This window comes from Silurus meridionalis, chromosome 23, assembly GCF_014805685.1.
Source record: "Silurus meridionalis isolate SWU-2019-XX chromosome 23, ASM1480568v1, whole genome shotgun sequence".
NCBI classification, from domain to species: Eukaryota; Metazoa; Chordata; class Actinopteri; order Siluriformes; family Siluridae; genus Silurus; species Silurus meridionalis.
In genome coordinates, this window is record NC_060906.1 from 8713590 (window position 1) to 8727282 (window position 13693).

The 13693-nt window shown below is 39.6% G+C and overlaps 1 protein-coding gene across 1 annotated transcript; it reads left to right on the forward strand.

Moving 5' to 3' along the window:
• Positions 1-265: 265 nt before the first annotated feature.
• spata18 (spermatogenesis associated 18) lies at positions 266-13432 on the forward strand. Its single transcript, XM_046835723.1, has 12 exons — positions 266-505; positions 1824-1929; positions 2076-2191; positions 2303-2421; positions 2551-2646; positions 4200-4334; positions 4577-4808; positions 5573-5731; positions 9988-10163; positions 10728-10851; positions 11145-11210; positions 13033-13432. Exons 1-12 carry the CDS (start codon positions 419-421, stop codon positions 13087-13089), a joined length of 1473 nt encoding a protein of 490 aa, XP_046691679.1. The 5' UTR covers positions 266-418; the 3' UTR covers positions 13090-13432.
• Positions 13433-13693: the final 261 nt, after the last annotated feature.

Here is a 13693-nt window from a genome sequence, read left to right on the forward strand (position 1 = left end):
GTGTAATTGATAAAGGTATACACACAGGGCATATTTTTGCATTTTAAACAAGAAACTAGACTTAAGATCACACCACCACACATGTAAACAGACTCCGACATCTAACACCACTCTGCAATAACAGTGTCTTCTTTACGAGACTTCTCAGGAAGTGGAGAACTTTGAGCACTCTGAGTCTGGGGGTGGGACCATTAACACTGTTGCTACAACTAAAGAGTGTCCGTAGCATGTGCAGGATTGTGTGTGTGTGTCTGTGTGTGTCTGTGTGTGTGTATGTGTGTGTGTGTCTGTGTGCGTGTGTGTGTAAAGGCTGAACAGGAGGGCAGCTGACTCGTGCCGGCTTAAGAAGTGCACTGCTTTGCTGTGGGACATCCTGAGGTCTATAACTAGATTAAAGCCGAGTTAGACACACTGTAATATGGCAGACACGTTGAGGAGGCTGGTGAATACTTCATCCTACAACATCCTACAGCAAAAACTAGAAACCTGGTATAAAGACTATCATGTAAGTTCGTGCCCTAAAGGCATTCACACCATATCATGGTTCATTCACAATGTAGGATAGGTGGTAAGTCTTAAAATGTGCATGTGATTACAATTTAATTTCATATGATACACATGATTGTGTTGGATTGACAGAATGTTTAACCTACTTATAGTTGCTGCATTTAGTGGCTTTAATAACAGGTTATTAAGATATAACTACACCAAAAGTTCCAACCGGACAAAAACCAACAAACTTTATTTCAATGCAATGTTTGGATTTATTGGCAAAGTTAGGTTGCTATGGACAGGGTAGCCAGGGCAACCACACAACCATCCAGGGTTTCAATAAAGCCAACCTCCATGTTTTAGACTCAGCAGTGAATGAGTCTGGAGTTGTAAAGTCCTCACACAGCCAGTTGTGTCTACACACCTCTCATTTTTTCTGTCTAAGGATACTGAAATCTCTAACAGGGAAATTAAAAAAAATTGTAAGCAGTAGTTTGTCTGCAGATGGTAAAGCGTCATGATTTTTCATGCACCACTATGACCATTTTGATTAAAAGCATATGTTATTTTTTTTATTTAGAAAACACACACTTTAGCTTTAATTATATACTCTCAAATACTTCTGTAACAACCTCGTGGACGTGCTGGTAAAAATAAATTACCGCTCATAATCCTCCTAAAAGTCAATAAGTTTAATAAAACTGTTGGGCAATTTAATCAAGTAATAAGAAAGCTGAGAAACATTTGACCAGCTGGCATAGATAAACAGATAAACAATATAACCATAGGTGTCTGGATGCCTGACCATTACATCTGTGTATATTGACCTTCCCCTAAACTTCAAAGACTAAATGATTGTGTACTATGTTTTGCATTTGGAGCAGAAGACTTTGTGTGTCCTGCACAGAAACAAAGTCAAACCCATTGAACACATTTGGGGAACTCAGTGATCACCAGGATCAACATGATTTCATGCTCTTATGCAATAGGATGTTTATATACTGTAGGTGTCCTGGTCAGGAGTCATCATTCTTAAGGCCATATAGTATAGTCTGACACCTTACTGACCTCAGCCAGTAGCTAATCAAACAAACATGCTTTTTTCTGTTGATTATTAGCATGGCAGGCATAAAAAAAGCCTTTGTTGTAACTGTTTGCTACATTAAAGAGAATGTAAGACCATTATGACTAATATCTGGGTGACACTTGCTTACATGCAGTAGGAGATGAACATGTTACTGCTTATCCCCTGCTATTAACTACCTGATTTACTTGACTATTGTCAGACATTTCTTCAATCAGCTCTGGATAATGTTGAGGTGTTCCCACAGGTGATCTCGTGTGACCAGAACCTGAACCGATGCTGTGAGCTAGTGGAGCTCACCTCAACTATCCAAGGGCAACTGTTTACTATACTAAACCTTACTGCACAAGAAGGTACATATACTTTAGACACTACAAGTCATGTATAAATCTATATTTCCCCTACAACATTGACTTGACTGTAGTAATAAACTGCAGGAGCATTTCTGTTTTATTTGAATTGTTTATTTTATGTATATATTTTTTGCTGTGGGTCCCAGGCGGTCACTACGCAGGAGTAGACACGATTAAATCTCGCTTGCTGCCATGGCTTGGTACGTGCTTCACCATGGCAAGTGTCTCTGTCTCTTCAGACACCAGTCTCAATCTTATTCAGGTAAGTTCTAACCTTGTGCTTCAGTATTCCGAGTAATTTCTATCCCATTGTGTCATGGACTCTGCCCTGTATTGGTGTAATAGTCTGTTTGAGCATGTGTGTGTTGATTAGGACAATGTGGAGAAGGAGCGAAGGATCCGTGAGATGTCATTGTCTCATGAGAGTGACATGCAAAAAATTGAGGACCAGCTCTGCTCTACACGTATAGAGCTGGGCTCTGTCAAACAGCAGTCAGTATCATCTCCACCCAGAAGAATTTGTCATTTACCCAAAACAGAATTCCAGTTATGCTTAATTCATAGATTAATACTTAACATTAGGAAATAGCAAATATAAGCTTGGATTTAATGTGTCCTCAGACTTACTGATACAAAGATTGAACTGGATTCCACCAAAAACAGATCAGCGACCACCCTACTGGCCACAGAAGATGAAATACTGCACCTGAAAGCAGAGTGAGTTACATAAAACACAAAAGTAGTAAGAGAAGACAATACATTTTCTTATCAATTATGTATTTGTTGTATTAATTCAAAAGCCAGTTTATTATGATTGCAGCATTTCTGTTTTCTTCTATGCTTGCTATTTTATATATTATTTATATACAATGCGATACGATTCACTCCTATTATGATGCAGTGTAATGCGATTTTAATTTGATTCAACAAAATGCGAATCAATGCAATACAATGCAATGAACAAAAAAAAAAATATGATGCTCTGCAATTTAACATGGTACAGATAGTTGAATTTCTTCAGTTCCTTAATTTTCAATATTTTTATTTCTTTAGTTTAAACAGACAAATTCATTCTGATACTATTCAACGTTCTGACTTCTAGCATATGGCCCTTTCTTAAACATTCCATTATAGTGCAAAAAATAAAAAAAATAAAACAAATAAAACCAGACGTTCTTTTCATGTTCTGTCTCCAGGAAGTTACAGCTCTGCCTCTGCCATGTTAATCTGTATTCTATGTGAATCTCAGGACACGCCTCGGTCTCCGTAGTGTTGTGATACGCCATGTTCACGTAGCAGCAGTGGTGCTGAGAGAATGCGCTCGAGAACAATTTAGCGACGAGAAATCAATCTACATGTAAAAAATATCAGTTACAAAATATTGTTGACTCTAAATAATAAAAGTATAGTACATCTATTTATAAATATATATAAATAAATATTTATTTTTTTACTGATGCAAATATGTTAAAAACGATGCATCATTATACAAAACTTGTATCTATTTTTTTAAAAACAATTATAAATTAAATGCCTGCTTGGTTAAATAATATATAAAATAATATTAGAATAAATCAAAATAGTGCAATACACTTTTTTATTATATTCATTAAATTGAGTAATAAATTAAATTGTCACAAATTAAATTGATTAAATTAAATTAAATAAATGGAAAAATGTAATTAAATAGATCTACTTTACTGTTCTACTGATTTCAGCATACTTTAACAAATGTCTTCATTCCTTCCATTCTTCATTCCTTCACTCCATCGATATGCGTAATTGTCAGGATTTTCTCCTTTTGATGGAAATTCTTGAAGCTGGACATATAACGCTAAAGAATCCATCTTATGTCTGGTACGGAGTGAGTAGCCACAGTGACACTGCGCTAAGTCTAGTTTCTTTTTTATATCCCTGGCATTGTTGTGCATGTTTTCAAGTCTAATAATAATAATAATAATAAAGAAATGCATTCAAAGTGCAGGGCGGGGACTAAACAAACTTGTGCTCTGCCACTTAATACGTTCCTGATGAAACTCAGATTGTAACTATGCTCCACAGGTAAAAAGGATTGGTTTTGGTACACGTGTAAATCGAACCGAAAACCCTGTATCAGAAAGTTTCGGTACAAACATATGTACCCACACACCCCTAAAATATATAATAAAAAAATATATATATAATATCCAGTTGTGCTCTCATTCTGTAAAAAGTGGTGTTAACACTTTGATACCAGGATTTCCATTATTGGAGCTTGTTTGTTGGTGCAGGTTGCGGACTGCCTATGATCAGGTGGACCTCTATAAGAAGAAGTTGGAGGTGCTGGAGGACAATGAGAGGCAGGTCAGATTACTGAGAGATGAGGTCACGTTTCTTACTACTGAAAAATCCAGGCTACAAGAAAGGTAAGACACACACACTCCCTCACACACACACACACACACACACACACACACACACACACACACACACACACACACACATTCTCTCTCTTTCTCTCTCTCACACACACACACACACACACACACACACACACACACACACACACACATTCTAAATCAAAATCTAATATGCTCTACACATAGTCCCAGATTAGACTGCCATTTTTCTATTTAGTACAGGTTCATTAACTTCCTGCATGTCTCAGGCTTGTGAGGAGTCGTTCTCCCAGTCCTGTATCTCGGTTGAGTCGGAACTGCAGTCCTATAAGAAGTGAGTCTCCTACACGTGCTCAACTCACCAGCTCATCTCGTCATGCCCGGCTTGTGTCTCGTTTCTCTGACCTGTATGCCATCGAGCGCCTGGAAGCTCAGAGTCTCCTCCGCCGTTACATCGACGACTTGGAGACAGTGCAAAGGATCATCTTCATTGCTGCTGTGGTAAACTGCAACAGTTACTGCTTTACTGTTTTAAACTATGCCAGACTTTCGCTTATATCTTTACTGCTATTCAGGTTTATTCACACCGACCAGGCATAACTTTATGGCCCCCGATCAGGCATAACAATTTGAATACCTGCCTAATATCGCACTGGTCCCTTTTTTGCTGTCAAAACAGTCCTGACCCTTCGAGCATTAACAGCTTTCACTTTTTTAGCAATTTGAGCTACAGGAGCTTGTCTGTTGAATTGGATCTGTTGAACCAGATGTCCATCAAGCCATGACCCTGTTGCTGGTTCACCACTGTTCCTTCCTTGGGCCACTTTTGATACATTCTGACCGCTGCAGACCGGGAACATCCCAGAAGAGCTGCCGTTTTGGAGATGCACTGACCCAGTCGTCTAGACATCACAATTTCTCCTTGTCAAACTCACTGAAATCCTTATGATCGCCAATTTTTCCTGCTTTTAACACGTCAACTTTGATAAATTGGTCACTTACTGCAAAATAAATCCCACCCACTAGCAGGTGCTATGATGAAGAGATAATCAGTGTTATTCACTTCAACACTCATAATGTTATAATGTCATAATGTTATGCCTGATCGGCGTATAATAACATCAGTTATGGACTGTAATTGTTACAATATATTAACAGATCAAATCAAGATGCGATCATGTCAGTACAATAATTTTGTTAGCATATGTCACAATACATGATGCATGAAGAATGTATGATAATTGATATTACTGTTGAACCAACAGGAATCGTTTCAGGCAGCTAAATTGGCCTATCGTCAGTTTAAGATGCGTGTGAGGAAAACTCTGTCTCCTTCTCACGTGGGTCCTGAGAGCCTGGAGGATGCCGTAGTGGACTACATCGTCAGAAACCTTGACCTTTATGATGTGCAGACAAGTGTTAGTGTATGTCCTTTACATTGTTTTTTTTTTTTTTTGCACATAGAATATAGCACAGTATTATATTTATACTTTATACACTAATTGCCTTTTAATTACAAAGGAAAGTACCAAAACATCTCCCTTTTTTGGAGACCTAATGTCGATTAAATTGCTCTGATAAGGCTGCAAAAACAGAGCTGTATTTCACATGCTACACATGTAACTACAACAAAGTAACACAACAATGGTAAAAACAGGACAACTTACCCCCCTAAACAAATATTTAAAGGTGCAATAGTTGATTTTTAAAATGGTTAACTTACTAAATAAATCGTAAGAAACATTGAACGTAAAAAGGTTTGGTTAGGTATGGCCTAGGCACAAGAGGTTGAGAAAACCTGTTTGGAATTCTGGTTTCCAGAATGTTTGTGTTGACCTGCTGCCAGCCAGCCCGTTATAGACCAACACAGAGCTTCAGCGTGGAGCTTTGGAAACATGGATGAGAATAGGAATGGGAATGGGGTGGGCTCAAAAAGTAAAAAGAAAGCAATTCAATTAAACAAAGTATCTACTTACTTGTTAGGGCTCTAATCTTAAGAATTCAACTTTAATTATACAAGGGGCATTTGAGAGAAATTTCAAGTGGAGTGGAAACTGCATTTATTTTTTAACATACTCCCCTGCTTCATTTATACACTTACCCCAGTGTTCAACAAATGCCTGCAAATATTCTGTATTGAAAGATTTGTCAGTAGGCCTAAACAATCCCAAAACAGCCTGCTTTACAACTGTCCATGAAAAAGTAAAAGTCCCGGTTTGACTTGAACACCACTCGTAAATACAGTAGCTAAGCCTGTATTTACATCTGACTGGATTAGGAACGGTATCTTGACAATCTTCTATTTAGGTGTATTGAACACATCACTCTATTGTTTTAAAATGCAATATAGAGTGTAGTTGTCAACGGCTGCTCCCGTTAGGGGTCGTCACAGCGGATCATCTGTCTCCATACTACTGTCCTCTACATCTGCCTTTTTCAAACCAACTACCTGCATGTCTTCCCTCACCACATCCATAAACCTCCTCCATGGCCTTCCTCTTTTTTCCTTCCTGGTGGCTCATCCTCAGCATTCTTCTACCGATATACCCCATGTCCCTCCTCTGCACATGTCCAAACCATCTCAATCGGGCCTTTCTCACTTCGTCCTCAAAACATCCTACATGCACTGTCCCTCTAATAAACTAATTTCTAATTCTGTCCATCCTCGTTAATCCCAATGAAAATCTCAGCATCTTCAGCTCTGCTACCTCCAGCTCCACCTCCTGTCTTTTACTCAACGCTGCTGTCTCACTACAGTCCTATAAACTTTCCCTTTCACTCTTGAAGGTACCCTTCTATCACAAACCACTCCTGCCACTCTTATTCACCCACTCCACCCTGCCTGCACTCTTTTCTTCAATTCTCTAACACTCTCCATTACTTTGCACTGTTGACCCCAGGTACCTTAACTCCTCCAACTTCGCCACCTTTTCTCCTGCAACCGCACCACTCACTGCCCTCCCTCTAATTCACACACATATACTCTGTCTTACTCCTACTGACTTTCATTCCCCTTCTCTCCAGCGTGTACCTTCACCTCTCCAGGCTCTTCTCCACCTGCTCTCTACTCTTACCTCAAATCACATTATCATCCGCAAACATCATAGTCCATGGAGACTCCTGTCTGACCTCGTCCGTCAATCTGTCCATCACCACTGCAAACAAAAAAGGGCTTAGAGCCGATCCTTGATGCAGTCCCCCCTCCACCTTGAACCATGCTGTCATTTCTACTGCACACTTCACTGCTGTCACACTGTCCTCATACATGTCCTGCACCACCATCACATACCTCTTTGACACACCTGACTTCCTCATACAATACCACAATTCCTCTCTCGGCACCCTGTCATATGCTTTCTCTAAATCCACCAACACACAATGTAACTTCTGACCTTCTCTATACTTTTTTATCAACATTCTCAAAACAAATAATGCGCCTGTGGTGCTCTTTATCAGCCTTTCTTCCACTCAGTGGTGGGCCATGCATTTGGTATCTGGGCCTTCAGTAGGGACTTACCCTATTTAATCCACCTCTTAATACCACCACTATAACGTCGCAATTATAAAAACCATCAATACAATACAAAAACGCAATATAACAACGCATGGCATTACAGAGAAAGTGGCATTTCGCATATAAAAGCTGAATACCATTTTTACTAAAGTAAGCTCCAAACCTCCACACTACAAATGGATTTGTCTAATAACATGACAAAAACATTTTAATAAAATACAACCTACTCACCAGAGATGCAGACTCATAATCTGCACCGCTCCTCAGAGGCTGCAATAAAAAAAGTGTAACGCAGATGTATTAATGTGTGCAGCATGCTACAAACATGTTTTGCTAGTCAAACTTGGCTGTAACAGTTTCTGTCTGACCAACCAATCAGAGGACGGAAAAATGCTGAAGCTATTTTGTGCCAGCCAGCTGTGAGGTTGTGAGGCTATTTTGAAATATGATTGGTTAAAGAAACAGAGGTATTTTATAAGGAGACTAAGGTAAAAAGGCCAGCACTACTGACTTTGAAGGCCCTGGGCAGATTAGATTGACATGGCAGCACATAGAGCTGAAATCTGATTGGACAAAAAATCTAACATCCACATACATGTACTAGAAGCAGTGCAGCCAAGAGAAACACTACAAAATGAAGAGAATAGACTGTTGTGAATACTTAAATACAATTTCATGCAACACATATTAGAATTTAGGTAGTAAATATAGGTTAGTGCTTCTGATAGTGTTTAGGCCAGCAGAGAAGGCTTTGCTGGCTCCTTCCTTAGTGCCCAACTTCTCCTACAGCTCCTCTTATGCCTTTTCCTTTGATTTAGCCACATCTCTCTTTACCTGCTGCCGCATCTCCATATACTTTTCTCATCATTTTTTTGATCCCAATTCTGTTTTGCCAACCCCTTTCTTCTTATGCTCTCCTGCACTTTCTCATTCCAGACCGAAGCTGTCTAGCTACACTGTCCCCTGCAAACACCTTACAGTCTCCAATCTCCTTCAGGTTGCATCTCCCACATAGAACATAGTCCACCTGTGTGCACCTTCCTCCACTCTTACACGTCACCCTATGCTCCTCATTCTTCTTAAAATATGAATTCACTAGTGCCATTTCCATCCTTTTAGCAAAATCTACCACCAGCTGCCCTTCCACATTCCTCTCCTTAAGGCCATACTTATCCTCCACCCCCTCATCATCTCTGTTCCCTTCACCTACATGACCATTGAAATCTGCTCCATTCACTAATCTTTCTTTCCTAGGTTTACTCAGCACCACTTTATCCAACTCACTCTTCAACTTCCAGCTTCTCGTTCATCACCCTATCAGAAACTCTCTTCACCTTCACTACACTCTTACTAATCTCTATCTTCAGAATCACCCCTACACCATTTCTTTTTCTATCTACACCATGAAAGAACAGTTTAGACCCACCTTCAATGTTTCTGTCCTTACTCTCTTGCCACTTGGTCTCCTGAACACACAATGTACCCACCCTAACCTCCACTCTTCTGCACTTCTCCTTTCCCTGCTGTCTCTGTAGACGTCTTCCACCTCTCTTTCCTTTGGCCAACAGTAGCCCAATTTCCACCAGTTCCCTGTCGGCTAACAATACCTGTGGCGGTCGTTGGTAACACGGGCCTCGACCCAGCCGGTATGAAAGTCTGATTTGTGATCCGCACATTTTATTTGGCACATGTTTTAAGCTGGATGCCCTTCCTAACACAACTCCACCCCTATTTATCCGGGCTTGGGACTGGCACTAAGAGTGCACTGGCTTGTGCAACCCTAATGGCTGGGTTTAAAGGTCCACTGATAAAAAAAATAACACTCTTTTTTACCAAAATAAAAAACACTACTGAATCAATGTGCTAAATAAAATAAATAAAATATATGATTTATATATATATATATATATATATATATATATATATATATATATATATATATATATATATATATATATATACATATATTTTTTTTATAACACAACCCAGAAAAACTATCGTTATGGATTTTTGCCCATAGCGGATAGTTCCAGCCATTTAAACAGCAAAAGTCGACCTTTAATATCAATTACCTTTCATTACCTTTAATTTTCTTAATTATATCACCACTCCAGCGCAGATGTCAGTAAAAATTAAACTGTCACCATGTTGTTTGTCCTATTTTAGGATGTGATCAATGCAATGAATGTGAACCCACGTATATCCTTCCCTCCTGAAGTGGACTTCATTTTCATCAGTAGTTTCATCCGAGAGATGTGTCGAATTGCTTTTGACATGCAGACACTGGATCCGCCCCTTGACCTTGCCTTTAGCTCTGATGGAGAACTCTATAATGACATCAAGTGAGTGGATATCAAATCTTTTGGCATTTTTTTCTTGCACTACCTTGTCACAAATGATGCATCTTGAACAACAAAGTCAGCATACTTGTGAAGATGTTAGAGCAACAATTTAACATTTTACAATGTTCTTTGTGTCATCTTATGTTGCACTTGATGTACTACCTCTCAACGTGTTCCTGACAAACGTGAATTGGGATAATTTTCCTGACCAGTATGTGTAGTTGGCTTGTTTTGTTGGGGGAGTAAAGAAAAGTAGGAGAGAGTAGGGGAGAGTAGAGGAGAGTGGGGCAAAGAGGGGAGAGCAGGAGTAAAAAGAACAGACTTTGGGAGAGTGGAGCAAGTAAAGGAGAGTAGGGGTGAGTAGGAATACATAGAGAAGAGTAGGGGTGTGTAGGGCGAGTATGGGTAAGTAGGAAAAGGTATGGGTGAGTAGGGGAGAACAGGGGTGAATAGGGAAGAGTAGTGGTAAATAGAGGAGAGTAAGGGTGTGTAGGGTGAGTAGGGGTAAGTAGAGGAGAATAGGGGTGAGTAGTCCTAAAATCCAAATTTTTTTTCCCCATTCAGGTACAGGCGTAGTTACGATTCAGAGTTCACTGCACCACTGGTGGCGTATCACGTGTGGCCTGCACTAATGGAGGGAGATACGATCATAGTGAAAGGAGAGGCTGTCACCAGGAGAGGGGCACTGGTATATATATCTATATATACACACATATACTCACACATAAACATTCAGATTCTATGCAATTACATCCCCCACTCCATTCTCCAAGAATCCCCTCTCTATTTACAAAACACACACTCTCACATGGTGTATGAGTTGTACCTGTGCAATATAGGTGTGTAAATGTGTTAATATTAGCAGTTTTTTTTTTCTGCAGGATATGTTCTTATCTGTCTGTGATTGGCAGAGTAACAGTTTTCTCACTGTGTGTGTTAGTTGTGTAATAGCAATGTTTTTTTGTGCATTGTGTGTGTTAGTGGAGGAGCCGAAGCCGCAGCTGCAGTCCGGTCCGCTCTCGCTCTGGAAGCCCCAACCGCACATTTGTAAGTTAATATGATAATTGATAAAAGCTGGAAAGAATGGGGAACTTATTGGAGACATAAAAATGACTGGTCCAGCACCATTACACACCAAGCATGGATATTTGAAAGGAATGGGGCAGCTTTAATACACATGGTGGGAATGGGACTAAGGTGGCTGTAATGACATACACTATATAGCAAATGGCACATAAGATAGGATTGGTATGTGATTTTTGAACATTCCATTCCACATTTAATCCATATTAGTTGTTATAATAGCTTTGACTAAAAGACTGGAGGTGGAGCTGGAGGTAGCAGAGCTGAAGATGTTAAAGTTTTGGTTCCGATTGACGACGATGGACATTATTAGAAATGAGTTTATTAGAGGTACAGCGCATGTAGGACATTTTGGAGACATGGTGAGGGAGGCGAGATTAAGATGGTTTGGACATGTGCAGAGGAGGGACACGGGGTATATCGGTAGGAGAATGCTGAGGATGGAGCCATGTACTCGTTGTACTCATTCAGACACAAGTGTGTTGGTAAAGTAAGGTACTAGTGAGGTGAGAAGGCCTGGAGTGCAGCCAGTGTTCACATTCATCCCAAAGGTGTTTAGTAGGATTGTGAATTCTATAGCAAGCCACTCAAGATCTTCATCTCCAACCCAATGAATGCATATCTTCATTTTGTGCACATTGGTATTGTTATGCTGGAACAGGTTTGGGTCTTCTAGTTGACATAAAGAGAAAATGTAATGCTACAACATCCAAAGACGTCCTGCTTCATGGCATTCTACCTCTTTTCAAATGTAGATCACTCTTTGCAGCTGGGGGATCGGTAGCCTGAAGATCCAAGTTGCTGAGCAACTCAAGGACATTGAAAATAATTTATGACTGTAAATAATATGAAAAACTGCGGGACACGATACACGGCCAGATTATTCTGTCAGTGAATTCTCGGGAGCTCTGTCAGAAATCATCTCTTGTGGGTGACTAGGTGAGTGAGGACCCAAATGCAGGATGCGAACAGGAGTTAGGTGAAAACAGGCTTTAATAAGAAAAGTATCAGAGCAATAGGCCAAAGGCAAAAACAAAGTCCAAAAAACAGTGCAGGGTCTTAACACAGGCGAACAGGGCAATGCAGGGAGAGAACCAGAACCAAAACCAAAAACCAAAACAGTCCAAAAATTCCATAAAGTAGCAAAATGAGTAAAACAGGGCAGAGCAAAACACAAAACAAATACCAGTCCAGATGTCAAAACCAAAACAGGGCAGAACAGGGGTCAGGAACAGGAGCAGGAACGGGTACAGGTACAGGTACAGGTATCCAGACAGAGTAGCAAGAATCATCTGAGGGGCTACGGAGCCGGTAAGATAATCTAGCGCCACGCTAAAGTCTCTGGTGTCATTGAATACCGGGAGGCGCGGGAAAAAACGACAAGATGGCCGCCTACCCGGAAGTGCGTGCCATGTGCCTGGAAGATCCTGACACAAAGGTCTACTAGAATGTGAGGACCACAGTTTGCATGAACAGCTCTGCATTTAAGCGTAAATGATTATGATTTTGTAGTGTTATCTCTGTAAAGCTGCTTTGAAACTATGTCTATTGTTGAAAATGCTAAACAAATAAAAATTAGTTGAATTGAATGAATAGTTTGGGAAAGAACCACATATGACAGGCGTCCCAAAACATTTAGCCATAGAGTGTTATCAACATCAGGGAAAAGGCAGAGCTTTTGAATTCTGATAGCATATAACTTTTCTCAAACACATTACTGATGTGTAATATCTCTCTCTCTCTCTCTCTCTCTCTCTCTCTCTCTCTCTCTCTCATTCTCTTCAAGATGTCAAGTCGTAGTCGAAGCCCGTCTCCTGGACGTCTCTCAACCAGTCGACTGTAAATTTCACGCGTTTATGCCACTCATCACACAAATACCATCATCTTTAATGATTTTTTCCTTTTGTTTGTTTTTTCCTGTTGGGGCATGAAATGGAACAGGCTTTAATAAATCAAGATCATAGCCAGTCTACACAATGTACTGCGAAACAATTAGCAAAGTAACAATCTTAAAACAAATTTGTAACAGCAAAAATACAAATCTTTATTCTTATGAGGGGAAAAGATGTTCACTACGCTGTTTTATCTGGCACCGTTTTAAATGTGCTATGGTTTCAGTCTGTCCTATATATTAAATGTGATTTTGTGTGTTGATTGTTTTCATAATTTAGACAATATGGTGGACTTTTTATGTGGACTTTTACTTTTTATTAAAGTCTAAATAATTAATAATAAATAATATGTCTTAATAATAACCCTTCTAAATAATAGACCATACTACTTTAATAATGATTAATAATCAATAACTGCATTAATTAACCTTTTTTTTTTTTTCTCAAATGAATGTATTTTCTGCATGCTTTTGCCACTTTACGCTTGTATTAGACCGATATAATGGCAATGCCACAATGTCACGGGTGCTAAAGTGTTAAAGTTTACTCATCAGA